This window comes from Pteronotus mesoamericanus, unplaced genomic scaffold, assembly GCF_021234165.1.
Source record: "Pteronotus mesoamericanus isolate MK-2021 breed Mesoamerican mustached bat unplaced genomic scaffold, CSHL_Meso_final scaffold_137, whole genome shotgun sequence".
NCBI classification, from domain to species: Eukaryota; Metazoa; Chordata; class Mammalia; order Chiroptera; family Mormoopidae; genus Pteronotus; species Pteronotus mesoamericanus.
Window position 1 is genome coordinate 2,765,866 of NW_026555306.1, and position 21,444 is coordinate 2,787,309.

General features: G+C 51.3%; 2 protein-coding genes across 2 annotated transcripts; one reads left to right on the forward strand and one right to left on the reverse strand.

Moving 5' to 3' along the window:
- Positions 1–329: 329 nt before the first annotated feature.
- On the forward strand, positions 330–2,771 carry POLR1G (RNA polymerase I subunit G). The gene is made up of 3 exons (XM_054588608.1): positions 330–509; positions 859–1,000; positions 1,175–2,771. The coding sequence occupies exons 1-3, from the start codon at positions 488–490 to the stop codon at positions 2,526–2,528; spliced, it is 1,518 nt and encodes a 505-aa protein (XP_054444583.1). The 5' UTR covers positions 330–487; the 3' UTR covers positions 2,529–2,771.
- On the reverse strand, positions 2,649–19,021 carry ERCC1 (ERCC excision repair 1, endonuclease non-catalytic subunit). Its single transcript, XM_054588610.1, has 10 exons — positions 18,949–19,021; positions 18,351–18,462; positions 17,203–17,418; positions 13,566–13,669; positions 12,302–12,401; positions 11,958–12,034; positions 4,653–4,752; positions 3,312–3,383; positions 3,028–3,096; positions 2,649–2,750 (listed from the first exon to the last, which is right to left on the reverse strand). Exons 2-10 carry the CDS (start codon positions 18,441–18,443, stop codon positions 2,697–2,699), a joined length of 885 nt encoding a protein of 294 aa, XP_054444585.1. The 5' UTR covers positions 18,444–18,462; positions 18,949–19,021; the 3' UTR covers positions 2,649–2,696.
- Positions 19,022–21,444: the final 2,423 nt, after the last annotated feature.

Sequence of the window (21,444 nt, forward strand, 5' to 3'; positions counted from 1 at the left end):
TCTGAACTTCCGAGGCATCTGGGCCTGTCTAGAAGGGACTGTAACACGGAAAGCACAGCCATGCCAACCAAGACTCTTACCTATCTCTTTAAGAATTTCAGACCAATCGACCTTCCTGTCTCTTTAAGAGTTAGGTCTTATCAATGTGGCTGCCCCTTTAACGCGACGTTGGCGCAAACAATGTCTGCGAGACTAAGGGGGATGCCCGCCGGGACCTGGTGAGGCTCTACCTCCTGCCAGACATGAATCAGCTGCTTTAACGAGCTGCTTTACAGGAAAAGATGTCTTCCTTGGTTGCCTGCTCCGCACAAGGCAAATTTCCCCCGGTTCTGCTCAAAGAGCGAGCGAGCTGCGAGCGACGCCCCCGCGCTCCCGCGCACCATCAGCGCTCCCGAGCGAGTCACCACCCCTTTGGCTCCACGTGGTCGGCAGCGGCGGGGCCACAGCTGCTTTGGCTGAGGGTTCTACGCCAGTCGTGGGTACCGGGATGGCAGGGACCCCGTCCGGCGGTGAGTTGCTTCAGAGCGGGCCGACGGGAGGAGGCAGAAGGCTGGCTGGAGGGAGGAGAAAGGGGACCCGGGACGGGAAAAGGGGCATTTCCGGAAATAGGACCTGTGAAAAGCGTGCCCTGTGGAAGGAGGGAGTTCGGTCGGAGAAAGGACATCTTGAGGGAACTACCAGTAGAGAGAGGCTCCCGCCCCCGAGCTTGGGTCAGTTGGGAATAGGGGTCTCCAGGGAACAGACCGTCAGAGGGACCAGGTGAGATGCTCAAGAGGTTGGGCCCAACGGACCGATAGGCGCCCTGGAGGATTGAACTGGCGGGAAGGTGTTAGTAGACTCTCGTTTCCTCTTCTGCAGGTACTGTTCGGTTCTCTTGCCCCCCCAACTTTACCGCGACGCCCCCAGCCTCAGAGCTCACTCATTTCTCCCTGGAGGCACTGACCGGCCCAGATACGGAACTGTGGCTTATCCAGGCCCCTGTAGACTTCGCTCCAGACTGGTGAGTGGTCGCATGCCACCTCCCTGGAACACTGCCCACCCCCAGTCGCTGAACTTAAGGGAAATTTAGAGGGGCTTGTCCTAAGGAACCTAGGAAGGCTTCTTCTCAGCTCCTTTCCCCTGTGCCATGGAAAGAACCTGACCAAGCTTCTGCCCTCCCCCTTTCTCCTTTCAGCCTCAATGGACGGCTGGTGCCTCTCTCTGGCTCGCAGACTGTGAAAGGCAAGGTGGCAGGGAAGCGGCACCGCTACAGGATCCTCAGCAGCAGCGGCCCCCAGGCTGGAGGAGCAACGCTGCTGGCCCCCTCCGCAGAGGCGGGAGGCGGGCTCACCTGTGCCCCCACCCCGAGGGGCAGCCTAAGGATCTTAGAGGGTTCCCAAGAATCCCTGTCAGGGACTCCACTGCACCCCATTCCCACAAGCCCCCCACCACAGATCCCCCCTGGCCTGAGGCCTCGGTTCTGTGCCTTCGGAGGCAGCCCACCAGTCACAGGGCCTGCCTCAGCCTTGGCACCGAGGTCGCCGGCCTCAGGGAAGAGGAAAAAGAGGAGGCATGTGGCTGAGGCCTCCATGCCTCGGGAAGGGGTGAATGGGCACGGGACCCTGGAGGGGGACACAGCCTGGGGGTCCTCAGAGATGGACACGGGGAAGAAGAAAAAGAAAAGGCATCAGCTGAATGAACTGGAGGTGATGAAGCCAGAGCCCACGGCTGAGACGTTGGAACCCCAGGGAATGCTGTTCCCTTCCGCCAGCAAGAAGAAGAAAAAGAAGCCTAAAGAGACGGAAACTGCGATGCTGGAGCCAGAAGAAGACAAGCCTGTGGAGCTGGAATTCACAGTTAAAACTGAGCCTCTGCAAGAGACAGTCCTATCCCCCATGAAAAAGAGGAAGAGACAGAAGGGGACAGAAGAGACGGAGCCAGTGGAGGGGGTGAGAGTTGAGTCTCAGCTACAGGTGAAGGAGGAGCCCCAGGAGGAATCCATCCCACTGCTGTCCCCAAAGAAGAGAAAGGGAAAGGGGTGCAGCGCACCAGTGGAGCTGGGGACGGAGGCTGCGGGGCTGGAGATGAGGCCTCCGGAGGTCCAAGGAGAGATGATGGAGCCTGGGCTGCCATGTGACATTGAGCCACAGGCCGAGGTGGCTCTGGCACCCACCCAAAAGAAGAGGAAGAAAGAAAAATGGCAAAATGCAGTGATGGAACCAAAGACACAGGTGGTGGAGCCTGAGCTGCCAGGTGACCTTGAGCCTCAGGCAGCGCCAGCATCCACCAAGAAGAAGAAAGAAAGAGAGCATGGAGCGACAGAGCCAGGGGCTGAGACGGCTGACCCACAGGGTGAGCTGATGGAGCCTGAGGCCAGGGCAGACCCAGCGCCCAGCAAGAAGCGGAAGAAGCGGCACCATGAAAGTGAGGTGCCAGCGACAGCATCCCCAGAGATGCCCGAGCCTCCACTGAACCCGGAGTCTGAGGACATGGCTCCCCCGGGACGAGAGAGGAAGAGGAAGAGGAAGCTGCAGCAGGATCCTGCATAGTCTCCTCCAGGTAAACTGGTGGCCACTAAGAGAGGCTGAGGCGGCCCCTGGGCCACCAGAGGACGAGAGCAGAGGAGAACGCCTCCCGGACGCTTGTGCCCGCACACCAGCAGGGGCCTGGATGGGAAATGCTTTATTGTTACACAGGGACCGCCTCCGCAGCTGAGGTCATCGGGGCACTTTCAAGAAGGGCTCATGTAGGACGTCAAACAGCCTGCGGGCCTGGGTGGGGGAGAGAAATAAACAAACTGGTCACTGAATGAGCCATTTGTTTGGTAAGTCCGGAGTGGAGGGGCCCGGGGGCCTGGGAGAGATTCTCTCCCAGCCTGGCTGTGTGAGGTTGGGCTCGCCCCGCCGCCACCCCGGGCCTTGGTTTTCTCCATCTGCAGGACAGGCACTGTGGGACTTCTGAAACCTCAGAACTTTGGGATCCGGGGTCCCATTTATTTGGAAGCCCCCTCCTGCCCCTGACCCCTAAGCTCATTCCCGGGGCTCTTACCTTCTGGGGCCCCAGGCCCGGACACAAGGCCAGATCTTCCCGCGATGCAGCTATGAGCTGTTCCAGAGACTGAGGAAGATGGGAGCACAGGGTCAGGGGAGGTGAGCACCAAACGCTGCCCGGCCCCGGCTCATCTGGAGCCTGCCACATTCCGGGAAGGACATGAAGTCCAGTGGGAGGGCAGGGAAGGCGGGGAGCGGAGTACGGAAGGGAAAGGGCAGGGGCCTCCCTCGAAAAGGCATGAGCGTAGAAATGCCTGTGGAGACACAGGACTCCTTCCTTACCCCAAAAGTAGTGAGAAGGGTCTGACTGTCCGTTTTGTTGACTGACTTCACGGTGGTCAGACAGTCAGTCACCTGGAAGGGGGGAAGAGGCAGAGATGTGTTGGGAGGAGAGCAGGGCTGAGCCCGTGAGGGCAGCACTGGGTCACAGCTATGTCCCTAGGCTGCCTTGCATGCAGGAAGTGCTCAATAAATGCCCCTTTTTCGGAGTGATTAATTAAAAGATCATCTCAGAGTGACCGCAAGTAGCTGAGAGGGTCATGTGATGAGAAGATAAATGCCGCTTCTCTCAAGCTAGGTCAGCCCGGGGAAGACTGGGCTCTGAAGTCGGAGGCGAGTTCAAACCCAGGCCCCACTGTTTACTCCCTGAGCTCCTGGGCACAGGAACCTCCATTTTCAGGCACATGGCGATCCTGGTCATACTGATCTCGGGTGGCTGCAGGCTTCCACCATTAATTACTCTGTCATTGGAGCCTGGGTTCAACAATTCACTTAGCAGATATTCCCTGAGTACCCGCTGAGTGCTGGGGTGCTTGGGGACACGGCAGGGGCCATGACAGCCCGGCTCTGCCTTTCTGGGGCTCCCAGTATAGTGTGGGAGACAAATTAGTTCCAGACAGTCGTGGCCCAGACGGGCAGGAATGGGATAGTCCCATGGAGGCACTTGGCTTGGCCTGGGGATCAGGGAGGGCTTCATGGAGAAGGGGGCATCCAAGCTCAGCTGTGAAAGACGGGATCAGGCAGCCCTGAAGACTGGTGTGGCTCAGTGGGTAGGGCATCGTCCTGCAAAGCAAAGTCACCAGTTCGATTCCTGGTCAGGGCACATGTCCGGGTTGCAGGCCAGGCCCCCATTCAGGGCATGCGAGGGACAACTGATTAATATTTCTTTTGCACATCTATGTTTCTTTCCCTCTTTCTCTCCCTCCCCTTTCTCTAAAATAAATAACTTCGTTTTTTAAAAAAGAAAGATGGGATCAGACCAACAGTGGAGGGAACAGAATGGACACGCTCAGAGAAGCAAGCGAGGCCTGGGAGGAGTGACAGAGAACAGGAGGGCAGGGGGCAGGTGCGCCGGGCCCAACTGGCAGTGCCTGGCCCAGCACGGCGTGGCCGGCCCAGGCTTTCCCTGGGGGCGCCGGGGAGCCGCGGGAGGGTTCGGAGCTGGGGAGGGCGGGGTCAGGTTTGTGCTTAGGAAGGCCCCTTTCGTCAGGTGCGAAAGGGGAGGCTGGAAGCAGGTGGGGTTGGGGAAGAGACGCGGGAGCGGGACCTGAGAGCGGAACTGGCACTCAGACACACAGGAAGGGGCTGCGGGGAGGCCTGGGCAGGGAGGGGACGTGGCCTCACCCGGGAGACAAAGTCCTGCTCCAGCTTCTCCATCAGGGGGTCCGCTGGCTTCTGCTCATAGGCCTTGTAGGTCTCCAGGTACCGCCCAGCCTCCTCGGGGCTAGGGTCCGAGGACATTCGGGTCAGCCAGCGTAAGGAGGGGTCATGTTGTAGATGCATTCTTTAGGGTAGTAGTCATTGCTGACGCTAAGAATTCCAACCTCTAATGTGTAGAAAAATGGACATTCTGGGCTTCCCCTAAATGCCGCCAGGGCAGCAACCGCTGCAGGGTGTGCCTTTACCCACCTTTTCTGGCTAAGGGCCAGAGCCTGGGACCCTGACCAGTTGGGTCAGGGGCCACTTCTCACCTGAATGACCTGGGGCCAGTGATTTTAATCTCTCTGGGCCTCAGTTTCCTCATCTGTAAAGTGGGGTGGATGGCTGAACTGTGACAATTAAATGAGTCAATGTTCTGGAAGTGCCTGGCACTTTGAAGCCTAAAAACTGTTAGCTGTTCTGGAAGGGAAGTCAGCGCCCGGAGTCCTTGCAGTGGCTCCAGAGAGGAAGACCAGAACTACCGTCTATTCTCTCCACCACAGGAAGACAGCCTCTTGAGAATCCAACTTCCCATCAAGAAAAGCAGTCTCTGAAAGTGTTTCTATAAAGCCCATCTTTGGGAGGACAGCTCCAGGACTAACTGCTGAATCTTTTTTTTGTTTTGTTTTAAGATTTTTATTTATTTACTTTTAGGGGAAGGGAAGGAGAAAGACAAGGAGAGAAACATTGATGTGTGGTTGCCTCTCGAGCACCCCCCTTACCCAGGACCTGGCCTATAACGCAGGCCTGTGCCTGGACTGGGAATCGAACCAGCGACCTTTGGTTTCGCAGGCCGACATTCAATCCACTGAGCCACACCGGCCAGGACTGACTGCGGAATCTTTTATAGCAACAAACATGACTTCATAATCACCACTAATTTCCAAATTAGATACTTTGACATAATTATTTCAAAGATAGCAGAAACAGCTCAATCATAAAAAGGGTCCACATGTGTGCAGAGTAAAGCACATAACTCAAGTTTATTAGCACAGGACAGTGCTGGCCTTTTTTCTCTGGAACTTGAAGTTAGTGAATTGAGTCCAAGTGAATTACAGTATTTGTTGTGAGGCATTTTCTTAGCCTTCCAAATCCAGCTTGTAAGTGATGTTTGTTGATGAAATGTTGATGTCTTGAGAGAGACATTCATTTTTTCTAATTCTATTGTTTTAACATAAACATAAAATGGGCTTTGTTGCTTTTCTCTCAATGCAGCAGGTATTATTTTTTTAATCCTCACCCAAGGACATGCTTACTGACTTTTAAAAAAGATTTTATTTACTTATTTATTTTAGAGAGAGGGGAAGGGAGGAAGAAAGAGAGGGATAGAAACACTGATCAGTTGCCTCTCACATGCCCCTAACTGGGAACCTGGCCTGCAACCCAGGCATGTGCCCTGCCTGGGAATTGAACCAGGGAACTTTTTGTTCTGAGGCTGGCGCTCAATCCACTGAGCCACACCAGCCAGGGCAGACTTTTCTTTTTTTTTTTTAATTGGGAAAGGGAGGAAGACAGAGAGGGAGAGCCTCAACCAGGGACTGAACCTGCAACCTAGGCATGTGCCCTGACTGGGAATCGAACCCATGACCCTTCAGTTTATAGGACGACGCTTCAACCAACTGAGCCACACCAGCCAGGGTGAATATTATTGTGATTAATATTTGCCAAGACACAAGAGTTAGCACACCTTACCCAGTTCTGTACTTTGCTTTCAGTTTTGCACTCTGCAATATAATCAGGACGTCTTCCCATGTGAGCAGATAGTGCTCGATCTCATTTATTTAATGGTTCCAAGATACCCCATAGTTTGAATGTAGACATAGGAAATATTCCCAATATGGGGGGGGGGGGGACTGAGCTGTGTGCCAGTCACGGTCCTGAGCCCATTACACTCAGCAGCTTCAGGATGGCCCTTGGAGATCCTGTAAGGCCGAGGGAAAACTGAGAGCAGCGGGCTGAGTCACCTGCCCCAGGTTACACAGCCGGCGAGGACACAGCCCCCTCAGTGGGTCTGCCTTACCCAGCCAGGCTCCTAATACGACACTCTGCTACTTTCCGCAAAACAGAGTAATTTTTATACTTGCTTTTGTCTTACTGTACTACTAAGTACATTTTTGCAAATAAACAGAATAGAGGTACACACCTAGGGGGAAGGCACAGAATTACAAATACCCTTTGGCCTAACGAACCCATTCTTGGGGCTCAGGACAGAAGTAGGAGTGTTGGTGGTAACAGCAAAAGGCAGAGACCCCTCCCTCACCAAGCGTCCATCAGTAGGGTTTGACCTGGCCCACCTACACAATATTCAGCAGCTGAAAAAGAATGTGAATCCAGACAATGGGATAGTATTCAGTGATTAAAAATGAGTCACCACACCTGGCTGGTGAAGCTCAGTGGATTGAGCACTGGACTGAGAAGCAAAGGGTCACTGGTTCAATTCCCAGTCGAAGCAAAGGGTCACTGGTTCAATTCCCAGGCACATGCCTGGGTTGCAGGCCAGGTCCCCAGCAGGGGGCGCACGAGAGGCAACCACACATTGATGTTTTTCTCCCTCTCTTTCTCACCCACTCTCTTAAGGGAAAAAAGTCAATAATTGCATGTCCTGGGGTGAGAATTACCACACACTGGCCAGGTGGCTTGGTTGGAGCATCATCCAGTGCACCAAAAAGGTTGCGGGTTTGATTCCCAGTCAGGGCACACGCCTAGGCTGTGGGTGCGCCTACAGGAGGCAACCAATCGATGTTCCTCTCACATCAACATTTCTCTCTCCCTTCCTCTCTCTAAAATCAATAAACATATCCTTGGGGTGTGGATTAAAAATAAAATGAGTTACTAAGTCATAAAAAGCCACGGAGGAAATTTAAAAGCATATTGCTAAGTGGAAGAAGCCAATCTGAAGAGACCACTGTGAGATAATAGAAAATCTATGCTGCTCTCTGCCCCTGGCTCCTGGCACAAAGCCCTTGGGCCCCTTGTAAATTCCTAAGTGATAAGAGCACTAGGAGCATCTTTTGTTCTAATGAGGTGACTCTCCACGGCCCCCTGAATCGGGGCTGGTCACCAGAAAGGCCAAGCCATGATTAGAAGCTTGGAAGTTTTTGCCCCACCCCCGTCCTCCAGAGACGGCAGAAGGCCCAGAAGGGAGTTAATAATTGATCATGCCTGCGTGAGGAGGCCTCCCGAATATCCCGACAGCGCAGCATTCAGAGGGCTTCCCGGCTGGCGAACACACCCACGCCAGGAGGCTGACTCAACGCGCCTCCGTGGGGACAGACACTCCTACACTTGGGACCCTCCCAGACCTCCCGCGATGTCACTCTCCATCTGGTGTTCATCTGTATCCTTTATCTTGTCTTCCAATAAGCTGGTAAACAGAAGTCAGTGTTCCCCTGAGCTCTGTGAGCCGCTCTAGCAGGTTAGTCAAACCCGAGGAGGGGGTCATGAGAACCTCCCACCTACAGCCGGTGCCAGAAGCGTGGGTGGTTTCGACCGGCATGGGGGGGGGTGTGTTGGGGAGCTCTTGTGGGACTGAGCCTGTGACCCGTGGGATCGGGCTCTGTCTCCAGGCAGACAGTGCCAGAATTGAGTTAAACTTCAGGACACCCAGCTGGCGTGCCCGGGAATTGCTCGGTATAGGGAAAACCTCCACATGTTTAGTGGCCCGAAGTGAGTGTTTTGTGAGTAGTAAAGGGGACATGCAGGATAAAGACCCACAGTGTGGCAGGACTCGGTTTTTCCTACCCATGAGAACCATGGTTTTTGTTTTCTATTGATATTTCAGCTACATACTCTTAAGACTCCAGTAGGACATTCTGGAAAAGGCAAAACTACGGAGGCAGTAAAAAGATCCGTGGTTGCCAGGGCATGAGGGAGGGAGGGAGGAATAGGCAGCGCATGGGGGAGTTTTAAGACACTGAAATATTCTGTAGGATACAGGAATTATGGGCACATGTCATACCTTTGTCAAGGCTCATAGAATGTACAACACAATTGTAACGAACGTATCACACTGATTAATGCAAAATGTAAATAATAGGAGAAATTGTATGTAGGGGGAGAAGGGGTATGTGGGAACTCTGTACTATCTGATCAATTTTTCTATAAACTGAAAATTGCATTTACATAATTAAGTCTATTCATTTGTTTAGAAATGTGGACACTATGCTGAAATACTACACAGCTGTTAAGAGAAAAAGAATGAGGCGCCCTGGCCCGTGTGGCTCAGCTGGTTGGAGCATCGTCCTGCACACCAAAAGGCTGCGGGTTTGATTCCCGGTCAGAGCACACACCCAGGTTGCGGGGTCCATTCCTGGTCCAGGCACGTAAGATAGGCAACCAATCGATGTTCCCCATCCACCCCCCACCCCCCGCCATTCCTCTCTCTCTAAAAGCAATGAAAAAAAAAAGTTATCAGGTGAGGATTAAAAAAAAAAAGCAGAGGCTGCTGTCTACATGGACATGGCAGAGCCTCCCAGGTAATGACACAGCGAGGCAGGGAACAGACCCCGACAGCACCCGTCTGCTGATGGCGGCTCATGACTTTTCAGCTTTACATGCTGCAGAAGTGACACACACTCAGTGGAAACTGGCCACGCTGAGCCAGGATGTTCCGCAGGTTAGGTGTATTCAAGGCACTTTTTAAAAGATTTTATTTATTTATTTTTAGAGAGAGGAGAAGAGTGGGAGAAAGGAAGAGAAAAATCTATGCAAGCGACAAACATTGATCTGTTGCCTCTCGCACAGGCCCCCACCAAGGATGGAACCTGCAACCCAGGCAAGTGCCTTGACCAGGAAGCCAATGACCTTTCGCTTTGCAGGGCAACACCCAACCATCTGAGTCACACTGGTCAGGGCTATTAAATGCATTTTCAGCTTATGACATTTTCAACTTACAATGGGTTTATTGGGTTGTATAACCCCACCGTAAGCCGAGGAGCATTTGCACATAGTATGCTTACTTTTGTCTTAGAAATGAAGAAAACTAAGAAGTTTTTGCACATGCTGCCTGCATTTTATAGACACGTTGGAAGGAAACTGAGAAACCAACAACAGCGGTTACCTGTCGAGTTGGGGGGGATGGAGTGGGAGCGAAGGGAGAGAGGAGAGACTTCTTTGTACCTACTGTTGATTATATACATTCGGTATATATGTAGGGGTTAGCAAAAGGAGGTTTACAGTTGTGAGTACGCAGAAGTGTGCTTGAGTATAGCAGGCAGAAGATAAGAATGTGTAAATAATGAAGGCCAGCAACTTGAGCACTTCCGAGGCTGCACCTAAGTGCACTGTGCCACTGTGACATCCTTTTGAGTTAACAAAGCTTCTGTAATAATCATAACCTGCATGTCTTTCCTAATACTCACTGTATACCTACTTTTGCCAACCCCTATACATGCCATACACACACACACACACACACACACACACACACACACACACACACACCCCCCCCCGTTTTATATCTCTTCCAGATTTTGAACTGCATGCCACGGCCTGTGTCATTGTGGATGTGCACACACAAGCAGGGCTCATCAGAAAATAGAAATTCCAAGGGCAGAAATTTGTATTTTCCAATTATTATTACATTGATTGGGGTGACATTGGTTAATAAAGCTATAGAGGTTTCAAGTGTACAACTCTATAAAGCACCATCTGTATATCGGGTACTATGTTCACCACCCAAAATCAAATCTCCTTCCCTCCCCATATATCGGTCCCCCTTTACTCATTACCACCTCCCTGTTTTAATAGCCAATCATGTCTCCTGCCAACCAAACACGCAGGTGCCCGTTCCACATTCTCCATCTTGATATTTCCACCAAATTAATGGGTGAAAAGTGGCACCTCATTTTTCAAAGTTTACTTTTTTCCAGATAATCTATATATGGTTGATGAATTGTGTGTTTTTGGCCACCCATATTAGACTCTAAAAATTGGGCCACTTTTTTCTTATTAACTGGAAGGTTTTTTTGTATAGAGTCTGGCACAAATAACCCCCCTTTTTATTACATAAAAATCCTTCATTAAAAAATCATAACCATGTAATTCTATAACATAACAATAGCACACTGAAGCGCACCATACGACATTTTAGGTGAAATGTTCAAATCGCTGTCCATCTTGTGTGAGACAGTCAAGTACCCTACCAACCACACTCAATGGCATTACTTCTGCTGGACCCTGTGTGTGTGTGTGTGTGTGTGTGTGTGTAATGAATATGTTTAAATATTTTCATATGAGTATAAATATTTAAATATAGTTTATCATATGAACATAATTCATATGTCCATATATACATTAGGGATCTTAAATCTGTTATATACATGCAAGACTTTTTTCTTAGATTACCATTTGCCTTTTAACTTTACAATATCTCTTAACTTCTGTGAGCTTCAAATTATAATTTTTTCATATTAGCCAATCTTTTCCTTTAGAGATTTTAGGGTTTGTGTCTTGCCTTAGAAGTCTTTTCCTACCCCAAGATTTCTTATAACACTTTTATTATAATTTTTAAAAAATCATTTGTCAGGGTTTACATTTTGTTACAGTGTGAGAAAGGGATTCTTTTTTCTCCAATTGGAGAACCAGTGTTTAGAAACCTGGATGTGGGCTCTGGCAGGTGTGGCTCAGTAGATTGAGCACTGGCCTTTGAATAAAAAGATTGCCAGTTAAATTCCCAGTCAGGGTACCTGCCTGGGTGCGGGCCAGGTTCGCAGTTGGGGGTGCGCGAGAGGCAACCACACATTGATTTTTTCTCTGTCTCTCTTTCTCCCTCCCTTCCCTTCTCTCTAGAAATAAACAAAATCTGAAAGAAGGAAGGAAGGAAGGAAGGAAGGGAAGGAAGGGAAGGAAGGGAAGGAAGGAAGGAAGGAAGGAGGAAGGGAGGGAGGGAGGGAGGGAGGGAGGGAGGGAGGGAAAGGGGAAGGGGAAGGAAAGGAAGAAAGAAACCTGGATGTGAAATTAATTATTCAGCCAGATTTTATGACTCACTCATAAGTGAATAGTATGGTCCTGGGAATTTGATCTACGTTACCTGCCTTTGTGCCTCCATCCCTACAAGAAAGATATTAGGACCCTATTTTACAGATGAGGAAATTGAGGCCAGAGAGAGGCAGCGCCTGGGCCAGGCCCCCACAGGGAGTCCATGGGAAGAGAAGGGCAGGGCCGAGAAGGTCGGGGGCAGGGCAATGACTCTCAGGGCAGAGCCTGACCTGGGCCGGACCTCGCGCTCACCTCCAGGCAAGGACCAGCGTGCAGTCTGCCAGGATGCACATCTTAGCCAGCTCCTTGAGGGCCTGCTGAGGGTCTTTCTGGGTGGAGAAGAAAATCAGAATGAGAGATCTACAAAAAAGCAAAGAATTAGTCTTGAAGACACAGTAGCTTAGGCTGCAGGAGCCTTCCACTCAACTGACAGTCACTACGCTCCCACTGGGTGCCTGGCCTGGGCTGGGCAGTACCAGGACCCAGCAGCGACTGAGACAGCCCTCCAGGGGCTCACAGTCTAAAGAGGGGACAGATCCATCCCCAGTGATGGCCCAGAGTGACCAGGGCGTGGAGGGGGAGGGACCCCTGCTTACCACGTCCACCTGGACGAGCAGGACCCGCAGGGCGAAGTTCTTCCCGAGGCTCTGCAGCCGCTGGTGGATGTAGTCTGGGTGGAGGTTGTGGTAGCGGAGGCTGAGGGCAGGGGACAGGAAGGGATTGGGAGGGCTCGTGTCCCCAAGGTCCTGGGGCCCCCTCTTCACTCTCACTAAAATGCAAAGAGCTTGGACGACCTTGCTGGAAGATGAGGCTCAGAGAGGTAAGCGACTTCACCCTTCTAGGAAGGGGCACAGGAGGGCTTGACAGCAAGGGCTGCCTGGCTCCGGCACCCTGGCAGGGTGGCCCCCGGCTGTTCACTGAGGAAGGGAGAAGGCTTGGGTTTCAGATAGAGAAGAGACCAGTGCCCTAAGGAAGAGTGGAACTGGGCCCTGGCCAGGGAGCTCAGTTGGTTAGAGTCATCCACATATGCCAAAGTTGTGGGTTCAATCCCTGGTCAGGGCACATACAAGAAGCAACCAATGAGTGCACAAATAAGTGGAGCAACAAATTGATGTTTCTCTCTCTCTCTCCCTCCCTCTCTAAAATCAGTGAATTAGCCCTGACTGGTGTGGCTCAATGGATTGAGCACAGGCCTGTGAACTGAAAAGTTACCAGCTTGATTCCCAGTCAGGGCACATGCCTGGGTTATAGGCCAGACCCCCAGATAGGGGTGTGAGAGGCAGCTGATCAATGTATCTCTCACATACTGACGTTTCTCTCCCCCTCTTTATCCCTTCCTTCCCCTCCCTCTCTAAAAGAAAAAACAAACAGTAAATAAAATAAATCCATACATTTTAAAAAACAGTGTGACTGGGGACACTGCGCAGCTGGTCTTGGGAAGCAGGGCTACCGCCAGAGTGGGCTTTAACCTCAAGGAACAGTGGGGCGGGGGGCGGGCTTCTCCACCCCGGAACAAGGAGATCCTCTGCCTGGGGCCCCCAGCTCTCACATTGGTGGAGAGGACAGGAGTTTAGAAATTTCACGTCCCCTTTCTGGTTGTCTAGAGAGGGGCTCCCGGGTTTCCTGGGCGTGGAGGTTAGAGAAATCCTGGCTCTTGTCAAACGCAGGCCTGGATGTTGGAGTCACTCAATCTGGGACATGAGTGCGCGGGCCCTTAACTCGCTCAGACGCAGGAGACTCGGGGCACCTCCAGGCCCAGAGGCACGGGGCCGTGCCTGGAGGCCGCCTGTGGAACAGCCCAGAGCACCAAAGCACACCCCGCAGGGCTTCCTGGCGCTGGGCCGGCCGCCCGCAGCTCACCTGAGAAAAAGGGCACAAGTGCTCTGACCCAGCACGTAGTCAGGAACCACGTCACCAAATTCCCAGGGCACGTTGCGCACAAACTTCAGTACAGGGTTGCCCCTCTGCGGAGGAAAAGCCAGAGCCATTACCAGGGATGACCCCAGCACCCCGCCTCCCGGCCCGCCCCACCTCTCTCAGCACCTCTCCTCCACCCCCAGCGGCCTCGCAGCTTCACTCTGCGCTCTCCCGGCTCCCCTTCCGGAGCCTGTAAGGTCCTGGCACTGCAGCTGACACAGGCCCCGTGCCCCCAGCCCCAGCCCCTACCTAAAGAGTCCCTGCGTGTGTCTCCAGCTCAGCCCTGTCTTCCAGCCCCACCTGGGTGTCGTGCGGTCTGACAGATACCTCCCCCTGGGTGTCCGCCTCACCGTGTCCCAGCTGCCCTCCGCGTCTGCCCCCACACCTCCTCCTCCTCCCCCATCTTAGGGATGGTCCCACCGTCCAGGGACCAGGGTTGGTCCCGAACACTTACCACCCCCCCAGCTCCTCCAGGTAAGCGTCCCCCACGAACGTTGCCCTCCATTGCCAGCGCCGCTGCCCAGGCCCCCACCCTTCCACCTCCTGATCCTGCCCCCGTGGTGTCCGTAACCGGCCACCCTCCAAAGGTAGCCAGAAGGGTCTTCCTAAAGCACAAGCCTACCCCTCCCCTGCTCTAAACCCTGCCGTGGCTCCCCAGTGTCTTCAGCAGGAAGCTGCCTATGGCTCCACTGGTCAGGCCCCCACAGCGTGGCGTCTGCTCAGCAGGCTCTGCTCACGTTCTATCCTGAACGTGCCCCACAGCCCGAGACTGAAAGTCTCTGAGCCAGTGAAGCTCTAATCCATCCAAGTAAGTATTTAATGAGCACCAACTGTGTGTCCAAGTGTGTCCTGCTCTTGTGGGGGACACATGGACATTAAACAAAATAATCTCAGGGATGAACATGTAGTTGCCAAGTGAGGAGGGATGTGGTTCTAAGAAGAGGGTGGGGGCTGCTTTCCTGGTGGGTGTGCAGTGTGCAGAGCAGCGGGGGCGGGAAGGGTCTGCAGGGGCCCAAGTCCCACAGGCCCTGGGCCATCTGATTCACGGCACCTGGGAGCCACGGCACGGCTTTAAGCAAGGGAGGGGCGGGGTCCTGTTCTAATTTTTGTAATTTTTTATTTATTTTTGATAGGGGGGAAGGGAGGGAGAGAGAAGGAGGGAAACATCAATCAGCTGCTTGTTGCACGCCCCCAAGTGGCCCACAACTCAGGCACGTGCCCTAACCGGGAACTGGTGAACCTTCCATTTGCAGTCTGGTGCCCAACCACTGAGCCACACCAGCCAGGGCTCCTAGCTTAATATTTTTTTGTTTGTTTGTTTGTTTGTTTTAGAGAAGGGAATAGAGAGGGTGAAAGAGAGGGAGAGAAACATCCATGTGTGGTTGCATTTCATGTGCCCTCTGCTGGGGACCTGGCCCACAATCCAGGCACGTGCCCTACACTCGGAATCAAACTGGCGATCCCCTGTTTCGCAGGCTGGCACTCAGTCCACTCAGCCACACCAGCCAGGGTTCCTAGTTTAATTTTTAAAGGATGTGACCAAAAGCAAAAGCGCAGACAATGACAGGTGGGAAGGATATGGTGAAATTGGAACCGTCACACATTGCTGGGACTGTAAAACGATGCAGCATTTTATTTTATTTTAAAGATTTTATTTATTTATTCTTAGAGAGGGGAAGGGAAGGAGAAAGAGGAGAGAAACATCAATGTGTGGTTGTCTCTTAAGCGCTCCCTACTGGGGACCTGGCCGGCAGCCCAGGCACGTGCCCTGACAGGGAAGTGAAATGGCAACCCTTTGGTTTGCAGGCTGACACTCAATCCATTGGGCCACACCAGCCAGGGCCGATGCAGAATTTTAGAAAAGAGTTTGGGAGTTTCTGAAAAAGTTAAACATAGAGTGGCTATGTGACCCAGCAAATCTACTCCTAGATGAATTCTCGAGAGAACTGAAAACATACATCTACACAACAATGCGTGCACAAATGTTTACACGAGCATTCTCATAATAAGCAAAAAGTACAAACAGCCCAATGGATTGTCCACCAATGGGTGAACGGATAAACAAGATGTGGCAAATTCTCAGAATGGAATACTACTCGGCAGTGAAAAAGGAACTGGAGCCCTAACACATCACAGCATGTGGATGAACCTTCAATGAGCTAGGTGAAGAAAGCCCAGCCATCAGCAGATGGACATTTGAGTCCTGTCCAGTTTTTGGCTATTTTGAATAATGCTACTATGAACATTTGTGTAAAGATTTTCTGTGGACAAATATTTTCATTTCTCTTGGATATATACCCAGGAATGGACCTGCCAGGCCATATGCTAACTCTGTACTTCAATGACTAAGGAACTGCCAGACCAGTTTCCAAAGTGGCTGCACCAGCTTCCATCCCCACCAGCAGCTTCGGAGGGTTCCAACTCCCCCACGGCCTCACAGCCCTTGTTACCATCTGTCCTCTTACTCTAGTCATCCGACTAGGGGTGAGCAGAACCGCACTGTGCTTTTGGTTTGCATTTCCCTGATGGCTGATGATATTGAGCATCTTCTCACATTCTTGGGTCCTATTATTGTCTTTGTATAACCCTAACCCTGACCCTGCTCCGTCAGTTGTAGAGACTCTCTCTTTCTTTTCCATCACTCTGTCCCCAGAGACTAAAACAGCGCCTGGCAACTTCTCAACATCCTTGTGGACTCTAAGTGGATGAACCCCCATCTTTTTAAAAGGTTTTATGTATTTATTCTTAGAGAGAGGAGAAGGGAGGGAGAAAGACAGGGAGAGGACATGGATGTGGGAGAGACACTTTGATCGGTTGCCTCTGACACACACCCCCCCCGCCCCCAAGTAGAGGACCTGGCCCGCAACCCAGGCACGAACGCTGACTGGGAATTGAACTGGTGACCTTTCACTTTGCAGAATGACACCCAACCAACTGAACCACGCTGACCAGTGCTGAACCCCCATTTTAAAGGCACAGATGGGTTAAGCCAATTACCCAAGACCACACAGTTACTGTGTAGCAAAGCAGGATTTGAACATGGGCCTGTGCTCAATAAATAGTTTTTGAGTGAAGGAACAAAACTGGTGACAGGAAACGTAGCTGCACTAACAAAGTCACAATCCCAGCAAGGGCAGTCGGCGTGTTGTGGACTGAATGTGTCCCACCAAAACTGAAATCCTACCCCCCAATGCCATGGTATTAGGAGGTGAAAGGGAGTGATTGGGTCAGGTGGGTGGGGCCCTCATGAAGGGGATTAGTGCCTTATAAAAAGACCCCAGAGCTACCTCACCCCTTCCTCCACCAGACACCAATTCTGCCAGTGACTTGATCTTGAACTTCCCAGCCTCCAAAACTGAGAAATAGATGTTTGTTATTTAAGTCACCAAGTCTATGGTATTTTTGTTATGGCAAAATAAGACATGTGGGGCAACCTCAACCCACCCACAGTGGTTGAATGAATGAATGAACGAATGGCACTGCTGAGAGTACAATGGCTAGAACTCAGACCTCCTTCCGCCGCCCCCCAGAGAGCCATCGCTGTCACTGTTTTCCCCCACTTCTCTATCCCGCTCCTCACCTGCCGGGGGCTCACAATGATGCTGTTCGATTTTGTCCCTGGTTTGAGAGCCTGGCTGGGGGTCTCCCCTGCCTGGGGCTCTGTCCCTGTGGAGTGTGTGGCTCCAGCCCCTCCTACAGGTCCCGAGATGGCGTACTCAGCGTAGGTCTGAGGGGCTGCCTGGGCTGAGGTCTCCGTGCTGGGATGGCTCTGTGTAGATCTGAATAAGGGCTTAACCTGGGTGGAGAAATAGGTTTGGGGGCGGGGGGATCAAAATCTGGCTCTACCTACTTCTCCCCACTCCTCAGCCTATACCCTGGTCCCAGATACCAGCTTGTCTCCCTTGGACCACTATCATCACCTCCTTACAGCTCCCTGCCTACCCCTCGCCCCTGCAGTCTGTTCCCCACACTGCCATATTATGTCCCTCCTCTGCTCACGGCCTGACTCAGAATAAAAGCCATAGCTGCCATCATAGCCCACAAGACTCTAGATCTGTCCCTGTCCCTTGCCTCAGGGACTTCTTCTCCTACCTCTTCCCCCTTGCTGTTTCTACTACAGCTCCACTGGCCCTCTTGCTGCCCTCAAACTTGTCGAGCTCTCTCTGACCTCAGGGCCTTTGCACTGGCTGTTCTCTCTCCACAGATGTTGTCACACCGCTCAGACTATCATTTATTCATGTCTCCTGAGAGGCAGTCCCTTGACTGTCCTACCTAAGAGAGCACCTCTCTGCCATCCCATCCTGCATCCTTAGCCCACTTTCTTTTCTTCATAGCTCATAAGCAGCAGCCAGTACTCAGCACCCGCCAACTGTTTTCCTGTGGGAAGGAGATCTCAACGTTGCCAGGTCCTTTGATTTACCAGTTTGTTTGTTTGTTTTTAATTGCAAAACCTTCCAATTCTTAAAAGTCAGCAAAAAATTCATGCCTTGCACGGTGCAGGCCACATAAAACAACATCCTGGGACTACTCGTTCTTTGCCAGTTTGCGGCCTCTGCCTTAGCCCTCTCGGAACTACCATGACATTTTACAGATAGAGAAACAGACAGAAGGTGAAGGTGACCCAGGCTCCAACATTTCCTAACCCACTCTGTAGCCCCACCGCCCTTCCTGTTCCCCCTCCTCGGCAACCCCCCAGCCTCCCAGCGGTCTCCCATCTCCCCGTCCTACCCCAGGAGGAAGGACCTCATCCCCGTCCAGTGGTATGAGGAATTTCTTCCTTGCGGGTGGCCCAGCGGGCTGCCGCCCTCCCTCTTCGTCCATTCCAAGGTTCTTCTGGGGCCTGTAAATGATGTGGCGGCGAGAACGAGTGAGACAGCGGCATCTGCATTTCCATCCCCCAGGAGGAATCCCCACTCACAGCCATCCACCCCCTTAAAAAGAAAAAAAAAATCCCAGGTCGCCACAGCATCAAGTTGCAAACACCCTACACCCCAGGTCCTACAAAGCCCCACCCGGAGGGAGCCTCCACCTGCGGCCACCCCGCCCCACAAGGCCCCAAAGTTCTATTCATCCCGCCCTCACCGTTTCCCGCCTTCCCGGTGCGGGACGCAGCCACTGTCCCCACCTTCCGTCCGCCCCGCCCCAGAGCTCGCACCTGTATGCCCGCCCCTCGCTCCCTCTTGTCCATCTCTAATACCGCAACTATTGGTTGGCTTCCACGGCTGCCAATCGCCACCGGGTGGTCTCCATACACTCCACTCCTTCCCCTCACCCTCCGCAGCCCTCCTCGCTCTGGCCCCGCACTCTCGGTGCGTGGAGGACTCACCTCCTCGACCCTGAACGGCAGAGTAAAGACCCAGAGGGAAATCAAAGCGTCCTCCCGCTGGCGCGGCTCTAGACTTGCTGCACTTCCGGCCTCTCTAGCCCTCGAGCCCGCCCTCGCCGTTCCCCAGAGAGCCGTCCCCTCTCAGCTCTCTATGGTCGTGGAGGACTGCGGAGGTTTGGTGGAGAGAGCTGTTTGTCTTTGCGCCTGAGCGTCTCTGGTTGCCTAGCAGTTCAATTTCCAAGCCCTGATTGAGCGTCTCTTGTGTGCTTGGACTCCAGGCAGTGTTCAGTAAAGAAGAGATAGTGGGAGATCAGACTAGGTCCCTTCTCTCTGTACAGCCTTGGGTTTGAATCCCACCTCTGCCACTGACTAGGTCTCAGTTTCCCCATTTATTCTTTTATTCCGCACATATTCCCCCAAGCAACTCCTCTGTTCCAGGCCGTGAGCCCAGCAGCGCTAGTGACACACAGGTGACTAACGATAGCCCCGCGCTACCCTCCTGGAGCTGGCAGCCCAGTGAGAAAGACAGACCGAGTTCCATCGACGACCCATGGTGGGCAGGGCTGAGATAGAAGACCTCAGTGGGCCGTGGCACGGTGTGTGCGGGTGTGTGTGTGTGTGGGGCGGGTAGAAACCCAACCCAGCCGGAGGGTCAGAAAAGGCTTTCTGAAGGAAAGGACATCTGAGCAGAGACCTGGTTGATGAGTTAGTATTAGTCATTTCCTGAAAGGATAGTATCACGCTGTTCTAACTTGCAACTCTGATTACTAAGGAGAGAGAACATGTTTTTGTGGGTTTATTGGCCTTATATATTTTGTCTGTTGTGAATTGCTTGCTCATATCCTTTGCCCATTTTTTAAAATGGGGTTGTATGCCTTTTTTCTTAATCACTATTAATTTGTAGGAGTACTTTATGGTTTCCGATTCTCTTAGTCACATAGCTTCCAAATATTTCCTTACAGTTTGTAGTTTGTGTTTGAACTTTATTTGTTTATTTTGTCATACAGAAATGCTTAGTATTTATTCATACCTATTTATCGATCTATCCTGATTTTTGCTTTTGGTGTATTAAGAGTTCTGCCATACCCCAAAGTCATAAGTATATTCTATCATTTCTTTTGAGACTTTCCTAGTTTTGATTTTGTCTTTAACACGTATGAGACATTAGAAAATGCACTAAGGTCGAGTTTATAATGGATATAGCCAATCGTCCTAACACCATTTATTTTAAGTCAGTCCTTTCCCCAGTTTTAACATTCCATCTTTACCTTGTACCAAATTTCCATACACACACACACACACACACACACACGCACACACATTTCTGTTGTTTCTATTGTGGTTCATTGATTTCTATATCTGTTTCTTGCCTACATGCCATACTGCTTAATTATTTTATTTCGGTATCTTTTGCTACTACATCAGGCACGTTCCCCTTCTGTTCAATTTCAAATCTGTCTTTACCATTCTTGTACATCTTCTCTTCTGGATGGATTTTAGAAGCTACTTTTCTAGATCCATGAAAAATCCTATTGGGATCAAGATTGGAATTGCATTGAACTGATGGATTAATTACAAAAAGATTGACATCTTTTTCATATCCATGAACATGTTGTCTCTATCTCTCCACTGATTCCAGCTTTTGTTAGGAGCCTAGTCTAAAAGATTTTTTCTAATTAATTTTTATTTATTGATCCACGAATACATCTTTTGTATTAGTTTCCTAAGACTGCTGTAACAAAGTACCAAAAACTGGGTGGCTTAAACAACAGAAATTTATTGTCTCACAGTTCTGGAGGCGAGAAGTCCAAAAATTGAAGGTTGGCACGGCCCCGTTCCCTCTGACTGCGCTAGGAAGGCTGTGTCCCAGCCTCTCTTCCAGCTTCGGGTAGCCTTAGGTGTTCCTTGGCATGTAGATGGCAATCTCCTGCCTGTGTCTCTTCACTTCCTCTTCCCTCTGTGTGCCTGTCTCTGTGTCCAAATTTCCCTGTGTTATAAGCGTATCAGCCATATTGAATGAGAGCCCACCCTAATGACCTCATTTTAGCTTGACTATCTCTGTAAAGGCCTTAGTTCCAAATAAAGTCACATTGTGAGGTTAGGACTTCAAAATATCTATGCGAGGGGACACAATTCAACCCATAATGATTCTGTTACTTTTTATAACCTTCTTCCCTCTGAATTCAGTTGACTTTATGCTAGAGTACATTCTATTCTTTCACAGACCATTGTGGGTAGTAACTCTCTGAGTCTTTTTAATTTTTTTTTAATTATTGATTTTTAGAGAGAGAAGAAGGGAAAGAGGATGGGGGAGAGAGAGAAACATGGATCTGTTGTTCCACTTATGTATGCATTTCTTGATTTATTCTTGAATGTGCCCTGACCGGGGATCACACCTGCAACCTTGACTAATCAGGACGCTCTAACCAACTGAGCTACCCGGCCAGGGCCTCTCAGTCTTGCTCACCTGAAAATATCTTTATTTCACCCTCACAA